The sequence below is a fragment of the Adiantum capillus-veneris genome, chromosome 14, assembly GCF_014529385.1.
Source record: "Adiantum capillus-veneris isolate H3 chromosome 14, ASM1452938v2, whole genome shotgun sequence".
NCBI lineage: Eukaryota > Viridiplantae > Streptophyta > Polypodiopsida > Polypodiales > Pteridaceae > Adiantum > Adiantum capillus-veneris.
In genome coordinates this window covers 59302021-59316184 of record NC_140944.1, presented here as the reverse complement: position 1 = coordinate 59316184, position 14164 = coordinate 59302021, and the positions used below count along the sequence as shown (strand labels likewise).

Below are 14164 nucleotides of genomic sequence, written 5' to 3'. Positions count from 1 at the left end.
AGACATGCATATACCCCTAGAGATAGAGCTCCATCCCTCCTCAGATACCCCACTACCTACATTCAGTTCAGTTTTGTATCAGTTTTGTTTCATTTGTCTTTCCGATAGACGGATGACATACACACCATGTACATTTGATTTGTCTCATAGGCCGATTTCGGCCTGACATAGACGTTAAAAATCTTTCTTTCTCTCTCTCTCTCTCTCTCTCTCTCTCTCTCTCTCTCTCTCTCTCTCTCTCTCTCTCTCTCTCATCGCTTCCGCATCGTCAACTTTGACATGGTATCAGAGACTTGGAGGTTGAAGAGCACCCGTTGAGAAGAAGGTGCTACTCCTTGCTTGCTTCCGGGAAAGGCCCCCACGGATGGCACTCTAAAACACTAGCATTTTCCAGCCTTCTGGAGTAGGCAGCTCGGCGCTCCTCTCTTGGCAAGTTAGCGACGGCGTGAGGTTCCCCTGTGACAGCATGTTAAAAGGCCATCAACGGCAATTGTCCCTTCCCCCCCCCCCCCCCCCCCCCTCTTCTTGCGATTTTCTTTTTTTACCTTGCTTGCTGCCAGCGTTTCAAAATGCTGCATGTGGCCTTATTTGGGAGTTGGAGCTCAGAGAGGAGCGTCAAAGGAAGTTCTTTTTTATCGGCTTTGGAAAGTGCGAAAGCGGCTTGGAAGGGCAATAAAAGTCTTTTTGGAGCAGCTTGGAAACTATGCAGCCTTTTTGAAGTGCGAGAAGGAAGACGAGTTATCTCTAGATCTTGTACCTGCAACATGGGCCGCCCCCCCTTGCTCGAGCACCAGCAACAAACTGAACAGTGATAATTACGCTCATTGGAATTTGATCATGCTACTCTGGTTTACGCGAAAAGGCTTATGGGATATAGTCGATGACTCATAGACTCGTTCTACAAGGGATACCAACTGTGAGAGAGTGTCACAAGATGGGCACCACGTGCCAATAGAAAAGAACAGACTGAACAGACTTTTAGCACTTCAATAACAACTGAACTGAAAGAGAGAGACAACACGCGACACGGAGTGGCGGAATTCCATCCCAGAGAGTATTGGCCCCCAAACCTTGGCGTCCCTTTCGATATTTCTTTAGGGTTTAGGGCAACACAGTACAAGCCGGTACTCCAAACTCTGCACCTTCTCCAGGAAGCATGCCAAAGAATGAGCCCTATCCTCATATTTAAAGGCCCTTGGCCTGAAAAGCAATTACAGTAAAAAGCCTTTAAAACTTCAAAGCTTCTGGTCCAAAAGCAATGCCAAAAAGTTGCCAACGCAATTTACGAAAATCCGTACAGTCTTGCCACGTTAGCACCACCAGCGTGAAAAGCGGAAATCCAAACAGTTCTGCCACTTCTGCAGTCATCGTAATTTCCGAAACTTCCGTGCAACTGCCATGTCATCAGCTTTGCGTGAGTGTGTGTGTGTGAGTCCTGCTTTATTTTAATCCCTTTATGTCACTCAGGCCCCATCGGACAGGGTCTCCATAAGTTGGTAGGACTTCTTCTTCTTCTCCTACTTCTTCTTCTTAGGGTTCAGGCCCCTCGGCCGGCATCTGTAAGTCAGCTCCCTTCTTTAGGGCTTTGACACGTCAGCAATTTGTGACATCTCCCCTTCTTGAAAGAGAGTAATCGTCCGCGATTACAACATATCTGCAAAACAACTTAAGTTAGCTCAAAAATTTCCGAGGGTCATTCCGAGGGACAATCAGTTTGCTCTTTTTGTTAAGGAGTTAGCTTCTCCTCTCGGCTCTTTTGATCAAGGAGTTAGCTTCTCCTTCCGTACAGATCGGAACTCTTGATATTCCGGCGTAGTAAAATTAGCCATCACACCCAGACCGTATTGATCTTCCACAGGTGTCTTGATGCACAAAAATTACATACCCAGGCAATCTCATCCAATTAGGAATATTCAGTGGTTGGCACATCATAATGCAACACAAATGCTCACATATGCATGTTACATGACATAGAAACATAAAGCCGCTGAAGAACACTCCTCCCGCATAGCCTAACAAGGTCCAGGCTGGGAGATATTCAACGACTCCCTCATCACTCCTTCCGCATAACCTAAAAAGGTCCGGGCCGAGAGATATAGAGGCCTTTTACAACCTAACGCCCCCTAGACTGCAGCCTGTTGCGTCGTTTGGAGGTGCTGACAGTAACCATTGCTCAGACTTCTTAATACTCCTCCCACATAACCATCCAGGTCCAGGCCGGGAGTCACAACAACAATTATTTTACAAGCATACAACCAAACGCTCCCCAAACATCCCGTCTACGTCGTTTGGAGGTTCAAACAATAGCAAAACAACATTTCTCACTACTCCACCTGAGAGTAAAATCACCAATCATTGAAACCAGTATTAAAACCAGAGTTAAACATTTCAAATCGGCACCAAGACAAGTTCAAAACAGATACCATCCAATTCAAACAATTTTCAAACAATACTTTCTAGCTATAAAGAAAAAAAACAAGTAGAGATTTCATTCGAGGTTTTGTTCGGACAACCGAACTTTGAGGACGATTGGCTTGTACTACTGCATCACGGTGATGGTTCGGTTCCGAACCTGGAGAGTCGTATCATTCTTGTCGTGCCAAGGCATGCCCAAGAGAACGTCGCAATTGCCCAACTTCATGATGTGGAGATCAGCTTTCCATGATAATTTTGAATAGTCACTGGAAGAGCACCAATGAGCAGTACCACTTTCTGAGTTTACCTTGTGGCTAGCTCAGCTTCAATTTCTCCACCCTCTGCATCATAATCAAAGTGCATCTGCTTTAAGAATTCTGGATGGATGAAGTTCTCCGTGGCTCCGAGGTCAAAGAAAATAAGGGCTTAGAAGCCATTGACTTTGCCATATGCTCGACACAATTCATTTGTACTCTCAAGGCGTATGCCATAAATATCAGGAACTAGTCCAATAGCAGGTCTAGCTCTCTTAGAAGGAGGTGGCGTTGGGGTTCTGTCGATCGTTGGTGCGGGCATCGGCTCCTCTGGTCTGTCAGTGCGTTTGGGACAATTAGAATGATTATGCCCTGTTTGAAAGCATCCAAAGCATTAGCCTTCTTGTAGTAAGGTGTCTCGTTGTTGAGGCGTCAAACGAGGCCTTTGTGGTTGACTTTCACGAGACTATCGAGAATTTGTTCTTTGTTGGCGAGAGTTATGGTTTGTGGCGGGAGTTTCTTCTGTGGTAAACTCTAGCTTTCCCTTCATCAGTTTGTAGCCGACCGCGGCATGGTCCATAAGTTCTTGCATGGTAGAGACTTGCTTGGATAGACAATATTCCTGCAATGGTGATGGTAGTCCAATGGTGTATCGCTCGCATTGAGCCTCCAAGAGAAAAGATCTAAAGGACACCGAAAGGTACACGTCGAGAAACCTTTGGTAATATTCTTCCATGGTTTCGGTGGCAAGCATTTTCAAGTTGCCCCACTCTGCCAAAATCAGGACTTCAAACATCGAAGTCATGTAACTACGTGCAAAAACTATCTTGAAAGCTTGCCAGGTCCTTGGAGCATGTTGTTGTGTCGCGATTGAACTCCACCATTGTATAGCATTATCTTTAAGAAATCCCACTGCTCGAGAAATCTTGGATTCTTCTGTACACTTCCCCAAAGCATAGATGTTGTCGAATTGCTGTAGGAACTGCAATGCTTTCTTGCGATCTTTCACCCTGGAAAAAGTGAAAAATTTGTTTGTCGTGCCACCATCTTTGAAATCTTTGGGTTGGTTAGGCGCATATCCCGGGTATGGATAATAAGGGTATCCATATGGACTCCAACCATTGTAGCCTAGTGGCGGTGGTGGTGGAGGTGGGAGCAATGGCGGTGGCAAAGGCGGTTGCACTAGATCAGGGTCAGATGGCTGCAACATATTCTTGAAAACTCCCCCGATCGGAACAAACGGTTGAGAAGGTTGCGTACTTTCGGGTGCCGGAGGAGGAGGTACCACCTGGGGCATCAGAGGGGGTAACATGTCACCATCTAGTGGCAATTCCATTTTTGTTTATTTTCTCTTTCTTTGGGGAATTTCGTTTGTTTTACCTTTTGGAAACATCCCTCTGGAAATCTAATTGCCCTGCATTGCATAGCCAGTGTGGAACTGTTCAGAGAGAGTCCAGGCTTGAGGGCTAAAGAGCACTAAGGTTGGACAAGGACTATGGTTAGCCAAAGTGGGGTCATTGGCCAGCCAAAGCGAAATCCTTTGCTACATAGGCTACATTTCAGTTCTGGATGTGGCTGCAGTGTACAAAGAGGGTCAGATGACCTAGAAGAATGTAATGGCAGAAACTCCTAAATTTTAGGGACTGCTATTTTTGGACGGCAAAATGTCTTCGCGTCATTACGTGCAGTTTGACATGGGGATCATTTTGTTACTCTGTGGCCAAGTCAACAGAGGCTGTAGCTGAGATATTTTTAGACCCAAGGATCTAAAGCGGGAAAATGCACAAATGAGTGACACTTGGCACTCTGAGGCCAGTTTACTACTTAAAGAGAAGGCAAAAACGTGATTTTCAGCTGAGCTCGTTTTTGAGTGCTGTCACAGGTGAGAGAGCTTCAATGGAATTCTGGCTTACCCTCTATGTACAGTGAGGTGCAGGATGTCACGAACTGCACACCTCTCACTGCTTTCTCTCTCCCTTATTCTTTATGGTTATGCCCCTCTAGTGGGCTCATCAGATTGACCAATGTACAGTTGTGTGGGTTCATGCGCAATTGCCGAGGCAAGAGCCTCTTGCACAGGTACTGGATTAGCTAGCGGCTAATCCCTCGCAGGTACAGGTGAATTCGGAGAGGTTTCACGTGCGAAATCCCGTCCGATTCAAAGGGCAAGTAGCCCTACAGGTGCGGGAGCTCGAGGACTTGCTACGGATGCGACCGGCACGCAAAACGAAGCCTGAAACAGTGAATTACAGCCTGCTGTGTATTTTTGCAGGTTGAGGGTTTTGGCCCTAAACGGACCCTAATACCCCCAAGAGGTTAGGGGACGCAAGGGGACCGTTGTACAGGTGATCTGGCGCATTTTCGGGGCAGAAAACAGAGAATTCAGCGTGCTACAGATTCTCGCCAGGTTTTTTAAAGTGTCTGTATGCGTCGGGAAAGTCATCCAATGCGTGGGAATACTGACTGTGAAGGGTCCTAGTACAATTATGCTGCCGAAATCGGGCCAGAACAGTTGAAATTCAGCCAAGATTGTGCGGGGCAGCTTGTAGGGAACCACAGCTTTTATTCCCTCTTTTAAAGAATAAAGAAATACCAAAAGGGGCGCCTAATTTAGGGGCCAGTCTAGTGTCTGACTCGCATACAGATGCATTCTAGCATCTGTATCCCGTTCCCCTCTCTTGTGTCATTATAGCACAGGTAGAATAGACGACTAATAATGGGTGAAAGCTAAATCAAGGTTTGAAGCAAAGTCTACCGCCCTTTTTTAAGTTAACAGGCCGGTTACAGGTTCCATCGACGGGATTAAATCACTTTTTCCTCAAAAAGTGAGCCTTGGTCAATTTGAGAAAGACACAGAGAGAATTTGGGATGACCTTGAAAACACAGAGTTTGAAAGTAGATCGAGTGGATTTACAGGTGAGAAAGGCTACAAGAGTCTTTCTTTGGATATAGGTGAAAAAGGCCACGAGAGTCTTTCTTTGGATACAGGTGAGAAAGGCTACGAGTCTTTCTCTGGATACAGGATGGATGGCAACAAGAAGAGGGTTCCTCTTCAGAGGATAGACAGCCTATTCCAACTGCACATGAAATTGGCGAGAGTTCAAGCCAAGCAGAGAAAGCTTTGCAGGTTGTTACTGCCGTGACCATGTTCAAGCAATTGATGGAGAATCCAAGATTTATGGAGTTCATACAATCTTCATCAATAGCACATCAAGTTCAAGGCAGTTTTGGCATGCCAGGAATAGTGTTTAGGGGTATGCAAGGCATGGTGCCCAACCCCATGTATGCAAACATTGGTTTGCACCAAGGATTTCAGGGCACACAAGGTCAGTTTGGGGTGTCACAAGGCAACTTGGGTATGGCTGGTTTTTCAATCCCATCAGTGAATATGACACCTGGACATCAACATGTTACTGGCCACGGAGTACAGATGGCTCCCACAGGTGTACCCATTATGCAAACTGTCTCTTTTGACAATTTGGAGTCAATGGATAAGCTAAAGCCATACAAAGAAGATGATCAGTGAGTCCATTGACACATTCAATGGCTTTGATGAGAGGACAAAGGTTTTCTCTTTCCTCGAACAGTTTGACAAAGCATTTGTTGGAAGGAGCATTTAAAGTCAGGAAAGCTGTCACTTTTTTGAAAAAAAATGCAAGTCAGTGGTGGAATACACTGTTGTTACAAGGACAGACTCCTTCCACTTGGAATGATTTTATACAGGTACCGAATTAGCTAAAGGCTAATTCAAAACAGGTACAGGATGATTTAACAAGATTTCTTGCGAGAAATCTCGTGTAAATCAAAGTGCAAGTAGTCCTACTGATGCAGAAGATCAAAGGCTACGAATTGGTGCGATCGGCACGCAAAACAGAGCCCGAAAGAAGAAAATACAGCTTGCTGTATTTTTCTGTAGATTTAGGGTTTTGATCCTATTTGATGCCTTTTTGTTCCAAGAGCTTCGGGAAAGCTAGAGGACAGTAATATAAGTGATCAGGAGCATTTTAGGAGCTAAAAACAGAGAATTCAGCGTGCTGAATTTCCACGACAGGTTTACAAAAGTGCTCTATTATGCGTGGATAATCACTTGGATATGTGGATTTTTGGTTGTGAAGGTTTCTACTACAGTTATGTTGCCAAAATTGGGTCAAAAAGAGAATTCTCAGCCCAATAAAAGTGACAGCATAAGATTAGATCACAGGTTAATCTCCAAAGATCAAGATGAAGAGCAGAGAAAGATTGTTTTCGATGCTCAGTATGCAAATCAGTGATATTGCATAAAGGCTGAAATTGCTTGAGAGTTGGAAGATTCACAATGCGTTTCACGTGAGTCTTCTCAGACCCTATGTGGGTGATGTGCCAGAAGATATGTCAGCTGAAGATCAACCGGAAGTCGAGGAACTTGACAAGATCTGGGTCCTAGAACAAATTTTGGCACATAAAGAAAGAAAAGAAAAGGCAAAGTTGCAAGGTGCTGTTTGGTAAATTTCAAAAGCTATTCACCTCTGGATGTCAAGTGGATGGAAAAAAGTGAACTTGCAAAGTCACTAAAAGTATGGGAACTTAAAACCTTGGTTTGCAACCTACCTTGACCCCTTGAGATTCAGAGCTACATGGATTGTCAGTGTGACAATGGCTTCTGAAAGAAATGATGTACATGTTACTTACAGTGAGCTCAAATGAAGTGCATGTTACATGAATGTTAGAGCTGTACAGATTGTCAGTTTGGCAATTGCTCTTATGGAATGTTCAAAAGTTTGTTTAGTGCTATAGAAGTGAGTATTTCTTGTCAGTTTGTCAAGGGTACAGCAATTATTTCTATTGAAGAGTACATGTGTAACTGCATTCTTAAACTGTCGGTTTGGGTATGCTCGAAAGGTTACTGGATCCAACGTGTACTAAAAGACAGTGGTAAAATGTGACGCTTCCATTTTGTCATTGGAAAGGTATGGACTCAAAGCAATGGCAGAGTGTGACGCTTCCACTATGTCATTGGGACAGGGTTCACACGCAGGCAATACATGTGTCAACGAGGTGTTGACTGTGAGCATGTATGTGTCGTACATGTGTCGACACGGTGTCTGGACACCCGAGTGCTGACTGTAAGCATGTACGACATAGGTGCAAACGAGGACGTTTGAGATTTTAAGAGGGGGGTATGTCACCAGCTAGTGGCAATTCCATTTTTGTTTATTTTCTCTTTCTTTGGGGAATTTCGTTTGTTTTACCTTTTGGAAACATCCCTCTGGAAATCTAACTGCCCTGCATTGCATAGCCAGTGTGGAACTGTTCAGAGAGAGTCCAGGCTTGAGGGCTAAAGAGCACTAAGGTTGGACAAGGACTATGGTTAGCCAAAGTGGGGTCATTGGCCAGCCAAAGCGGAATCCTTTGCTACATAGGCTACATTTCAATTCTGGATGTGGCTGCAGTGTACAAAGAGGGTCAGATGACCTAGAAGAATGTAATGGCAGAAACTCCTAAATTTTAGGGACTGCTATTTTTGGACGGCAAAATGTCTTCGCGTCATTACGTGCAGTTTGACATGGGGATCATTTTGTTACTCTGTGGCCAAGTCAACAGAGGCTGTAGCTGCGATATTTTTAGACCCAAGGATCTAAAGCGGGAAAATGCACAAATGAGTGACACTTGGCACGCTGAGGCCAGTTTACTACTTAAAGAGAAGGCAAAAACGTGATTTTCAGCTGTGAGCTCGTTTTTGAATGTTGTCACAGGTGGAAGAGCTTCAATGGAATTCTGGCTTACCCTCTATGTACAGTGAGGTGCAGGATGTCATGACCTGCACACCTCTCACTGCTTTCTCTCTCCCCTATTCTTTATGGTTATGCCCCTCTAGTGGGCTCATCAGATTGACCAATGTACAGTTGTGTGGGTTCATGCGCAATTGCCGAGGCAAGAGCCTCTTGCACAGGTACTGGATTAGCTAGCGGCTAATCCCTCGCAGGTACAGGTGAATTCGGAGAGGTTTCACGTGCGAAATCCCGTCCGATTCAAAGGGCAAGTAGCCCTACAGGTGCGGGAGCTCGAGGACTTGCTACGGATGCGACCGGCACGCGAAACGAAGCCCGAAACAGTGAATTACAGCCTGCTGTGTATTTTTGCAGGTTGAGGGTTTTGGCCCTAAACGGACCCTAATACCCCCAAGAGGTTAGGGGACGCAAGGGGACCGTTGTACAGGTGATCTGGCGCATTTTCGGGGCAGAAAACAGAGAATTCAGCGTGCTACAGATTCTCGCCAGGTTTTTTAAAGTGTCTGTATGCATTGGGAAAGTCATCCAATGCGTGGGAATACTGACTGTGAAGGGTCCTAGTACAATTATGCTATTCTTGTGTCATTATAGCACAGGTAGAATAGACGACTAATAATGGGTGAAAGCTAAATCAAGGTTTGAAGTAAAGTCTACCGCCCTTTTTGAAGTTAACAGGCCGGTTACATAACATGTAGTTCAAAAATTGTTGAAAACTTTGCAGCATCGGAAGATTCTGCTGAGGATGCCGCGAAAGAATGTCGTGAAGCTCATTGAGAAGAAACTGCAAATATTCTGTTGAATCCATGAATTCCAAGTCTTGGGTTCTTTATGGCTTATGCCTTGTAAGACACAGGGATGAAGACGGGAGCATGCCCGATGCGCGATGAAGTAAGGATGGGAGTGGCTAATAAGTCCGGGGTCGGAGGCCGAAGATACCTCAAATAAAATTCCAATAGCTCTGTCTGCTCTTATGTAGGACCGGTATGCTTTCAGAAAAGCACACGCCTGATGCTCTGATACCACTGTCACAAGAGGGGCACCACGTGCCAATAGAAAAGAACAGACTAAACAGACTTTTAGCACTTCAATAACAACTGAACTGAAAGAGAGAGACAACATGCGGCACAGAGTGCCGGAATTTTCCACCCCACAGAGTATTAGCCCCCTTTCGGTACTTCTTTAGGGTTTAGGGCAACACAGTACAAGCCAGTACTTCAGACTTTGCACCTTCTCCAGGAAGCATGCCAGAGAATGAGCCCTATCCTCATATTTAAAGGCCCTTGGTCTGAAAAGCTATTACAGTAAAAATCCTTTAAAACTCAAAAGCTTCTCGTCCAAAAGCAATGCCAAAAAGCTGCCAACACAATTTACGGAAATTCGTACAGTCTTGCCACATCAGCACTGTCAGCGTGAAAAGCGGAAATCCGTACAGTTCTGCCATGTCAACAGTCAGTGTAATTTCCGAAACTTCCATACAGCTGCCACGTCATCAGCTATGCGTAAGTGTGTGTGAGTCCTGCTTTATTTTAATCCCTTTATGTCACCGGGGCCCCATCGGACGGGGTCTCCATAAGTTGGTAGGACTTCTTCCTCTTCTGCTACTTGTTCTTCTTAGGGTTTAGGCCCCTCGGCCGGCATCTGCAAGTCGGCTACCTTCTTCAGGGCTTTGACACGTCAACAATTTGTGACAGAGAGCAACGGGGGGGGGAGAGAGAGAGAGAGAGAGAGAGAGAGAGAGAGAGAGAGAGAGAGAGAGAGAACCCAAGCGTGCCAAACACTAGAGGAAGTGAGAGGAGAGAGTTGAAACGCTAGATGCAAAAAGAGAATTGAAATGCTACAACTATACACTCTCAATGCACAATGCACAATGTACAATACACAACCCCAAGCAATCCTTTTATAGGGAAAAATTGTGTAACTGGGTCAAAAATATAAAAGACCATAAAATGGCTATAATATGTGTGTACCCAGCTAGGCTCAAAGATGACCGGCCAAACACATGCAGAAGTGCTCGGCCGTGCAACCTACGTGATGTACAACGAGTGGCCAGCCCAGGACAATCACTAGCCGTACAAGATGTCAAAGCAGCAGTGGTGTAACTCTAACACCCCCCTCTCAGCATCGGATGTTGAGACAACACATATGAGTTGAGGTGAGAAGCCAATGTCCTTTGAGGTACAGCCTTTGTGAAAATGTCTACTGCATTGTCCAGACTCCATGGTAGGGACATACTCCAAATGAAGATCTCCAACCAAAACCCGCTCCCGAACATAGCGGTACTGCACCTCAATGTGCTTTGTCCGAGCATGAAAGATAGGGTTCTTGGCAATGGTTATGCAGCTCTGATTGACACACAATAGATGTGTAGCAGCAGTCTGGGGAAAACACAAATCTCCAAGTAATCTCCGTAGCCTTATGGCCTCACAAGAAGCAAAGCAAGCTTGCTCTGTACTCCGCCTCTGTGGAAGATAGAGCAACAATGGGTTGCCGCTTACTACTCCATGATATAGATCCTGAGCCGAGTGTGAAAACTACTCCTATAGTAGAGCGCCAAGTATCTGGATTTCCTACCCAATCTAAATCACACCGACCAAGCAGGGTGCAACCCTTGGAGCAACCATAGAACACACCATGGTCCAGAGTGCCACTGATGTACCGCAAAGTACGTTGGGCACACTGCTAATGTCGCTGACGAGGTCGGGTGCTAAAAGAACTAAGGACAAAACGACTCCTATGGTAGAGCACCAAGTATCTGAATTTCCTGCCCAATCTGAATCACACCAACCAAGCAAGGTGCAACACTTGGAGCAACCATAGAACACACCATGGTCCAAGGTGCCGCTGATGCACCGCAAAGTACGTTGGGCACTCTGCCAATGTCGCTGACGAGGTCGGGTGCTAAAAGAACTAAGGACAAAACCATGTAGTAGATGTCTCGTCAGGAATCAGTCAGCCATACGAGGCAGCCGACAACATTCCGGTACTGCTCCAGGTCAATCCGTGGGAAAGAATCATCAATCGATATGTTCTCCCCATGCTCAAGAGGAGTGCCGATAGGTCTGCAGCCTATCAAGGTTGGTTGGTTCAAAAGTCTCTCTCTCTCTCTCTCTCTCTCTCTCTCTCTCTCTCTCTCTCTCTCTCTCTCTCTCTCTCTCTCTCTCTCTCTCTCTCTCTCTCTCTCCATCGTCAACTTTGACAGGTTCATGGTATCACAGCAAGAAGGCTGAAAGCAAGAAAATTGAGGATCCCTTGGAGACACTATGACACACTTCAAGAGCCTTATACAAGAATTATATTGCAATAACTTGTTTCAATTTGTTGTGTTTTCACATCAGCCTTAATTACAAGGGATTTTCACCAAAAACCTTGCCCCCGCACACTTGTGCAGCTTTCTTCATCGCGGATGTGTTTCGGGGAGTTTGTTCACGAGAAATCACAAAATAAACGTTTTTCTTGTAGTCCCTTCACTATCGCGTTTTTTGCAACTATCATAAACTCCAAAGCAACCTCTCCTCTTGCTGAAATTTCTGGACAACAGCCAGCTCTAGCCTCTCTATACCTTAGCAATCCCTATCTAGAGGTGTTTTTCAAGGTAGCCATCTATGTTTTTTTGGGGCAAAGTCACGGTTTTTACAAATTTTGTGGTCATCCACGAGTCCAAAGTGACCCCTACAAGGCACATTCCATCTCTTGAGCTCAAAAATTGACAACATATGATAATTGGAATTGAGCAATGCAAGAGTGTGGCCTATCATTGTGCAGCCTCAATCGACCTCCCGAGATTTCATGGAGTCTCAAGCCATTAATCTATCTCTACCACCAAGCTCACAAAGCTTGAGAAGGAATTGGATGAGCTTACTATTGCAAAGAGTCACCACTATTACCTCTTCTTCTACATCGTGGGACTTTTGAGTGTGGGTTGGGCAACCGAGGAGGGTTCCTACATCCCCCCCCCCCCCCCCCCCGGGGCAAAATCGTATGCATCTATTGCCGTTTTGCCAAATAAGCCCGGATGGTAAAGACTCTTTATCCTCAATAGGCAGCGATATTCAAGAAGTTGCCCTTTGTTGAAAACATTAACTATGCTTGTCAAATGCACATCTTCCCAAACAAGTGGATAGCGTGCACTTATGACGTTTAAGAATCTCCTCATCCTGACTGGGCAGCAATTTTTAAGAAGCTTCATTGTGTGCCATTCTTTCAAAAAACTAAGATATGACTTATATTTCTCCAAAATGAGAATTTTACCAGGCTAGTATACAAGTACACAGGGATAGCATTTATAAACATTGTATGTATATAAGTCTCTTCGACTTGAGTGGGCAGGATTTTCAAAGATGATCCATTATTTGCCCTTCTTTGGAAAAAACAATTAAGATGACACAAACATTGGAGGCTCCTTAACGTCCACCAGACGCCTTTCCTTGACACCTTCATTCATCCAGACATGGTACTCACAGTGCGGCTGTCAAAGCCCCATGTGTATACAACAAAAGAGATGATTGGCAGAGGCCACATGCGACAAGAAAATGCAATAGGCAGAGGTCAGGTGGACTCTCTCTCTCTCTCTCTCTCTCTCTCTCTCTCTCTCTCTCTCTCTCTCTCTCTCTCTCTCTCTCTCTCTCTCTCTCTCTCTCACACACACACACACACACACACACACACACATGCGCGCGCACGCGCATAGGCAAGCATGCATGTGCACTTTCGTGGACACACACACACATATGGGTGAATTTACGATTTGAGTCATACCTCTGGGGGGCGCAGACATAGACATTGCAGAAACCCCCGCTACGCAAAGATCGAACCAGAGCTTTCAAACCAGCAGAATGGATACCATTTTCATTGGTAACAAGCACGCAGGGAAGATCATCTGCGTCCACAGAAGAATGAGGGCCAGCACAATTACCTTCTACATCTTCTCTTGCAAGCCGGCCTTTCAAAGCCTCTTTCAAGTTGGAAACCAGAGAAGGGGGAGGCGCAAACCCGCCCTCTGCTGAAGAAGCCATGGGCAAAGCAATCAGCAATGAAAGCCAGGCTGCGTTCGTGTGTGTGTGTGTGTGTGTGTGTGTGTGTGTGTGTGTGAGAGAGAGAGAGAGAGAGAGAGTCTGTGTTTTAGTGTGTGTGCGCGCGCCTGTTGTATGTGTGTGATCACGCAGTCACATTCACATCTTGCACTCCTCGCCTCTATAATTTCGTCGCTTCCCTGCTAAAAATTCCCTCACGCTTATCGCCCACAATCGCGTCTTGCAAAATGCCAGACGCACGTCTCGAGCCAGGTAGAGAGAGAAAGTGATACAGAAGCCCGTGTCGTGTGTACACTGTTTACTGGATGTGGGGAGAGAGGGGGGGAGAGAGAGAGAGAGAGGTAGCCATCTCTACTTGGTCAATGGATATATATAAATGGGTAGAAGATCATGCTTTAGGCAAAATCCAAATCTTTTCTTTGAACTTTCAAGTTTTCTCCTTGCTAAAGTTATTATACTACCTTTGAGATAAGGTCCTTCAACAGTAACAGTTCGCAGTGAAGGCCTACCACAATGTGGCATGTGGTTCAGTCTTTAAGAGGGCACCCCCATAGGCCCTTCACCCAGTGGAGGAACCTTTAAGTTTGAAAGAGAGACATGTTCTAGAGTCCAAAAGATGCGGGGACATTGACATGCAAGAAACTGTAAACCGCCTAGTTATATCGATAATATCGTGAAGTTAATACAAAAAACCTGC

The 14164-nt window shown here is 45.4% G+C and overlaps 1 protein-coding gene across 1 annotated transcript in view; it reads right to left on the bottom strand.

Annotated features, from left to right (window-relative positions):
- LOC147442452 (uncharacterized) overlaps positions 1-13817 on the bottom strand; it is a 46950-nt gene extending 33133 nt beyond the window's left edge. The window contains exon 1 of the mRNA XM_086528611.1: positions 13193-13817. Within this exon, the coding sequence (XP_086384737.1) occupies positions 13193-13449 (257 nt within the window). The 5' untranslated portion in view covers positions 13450-13817. The remainder of the gene's footprint in view (positions 1-13192) is intronic.
- Positions 13818-14164: the final 347 nt, after the last annotated feature.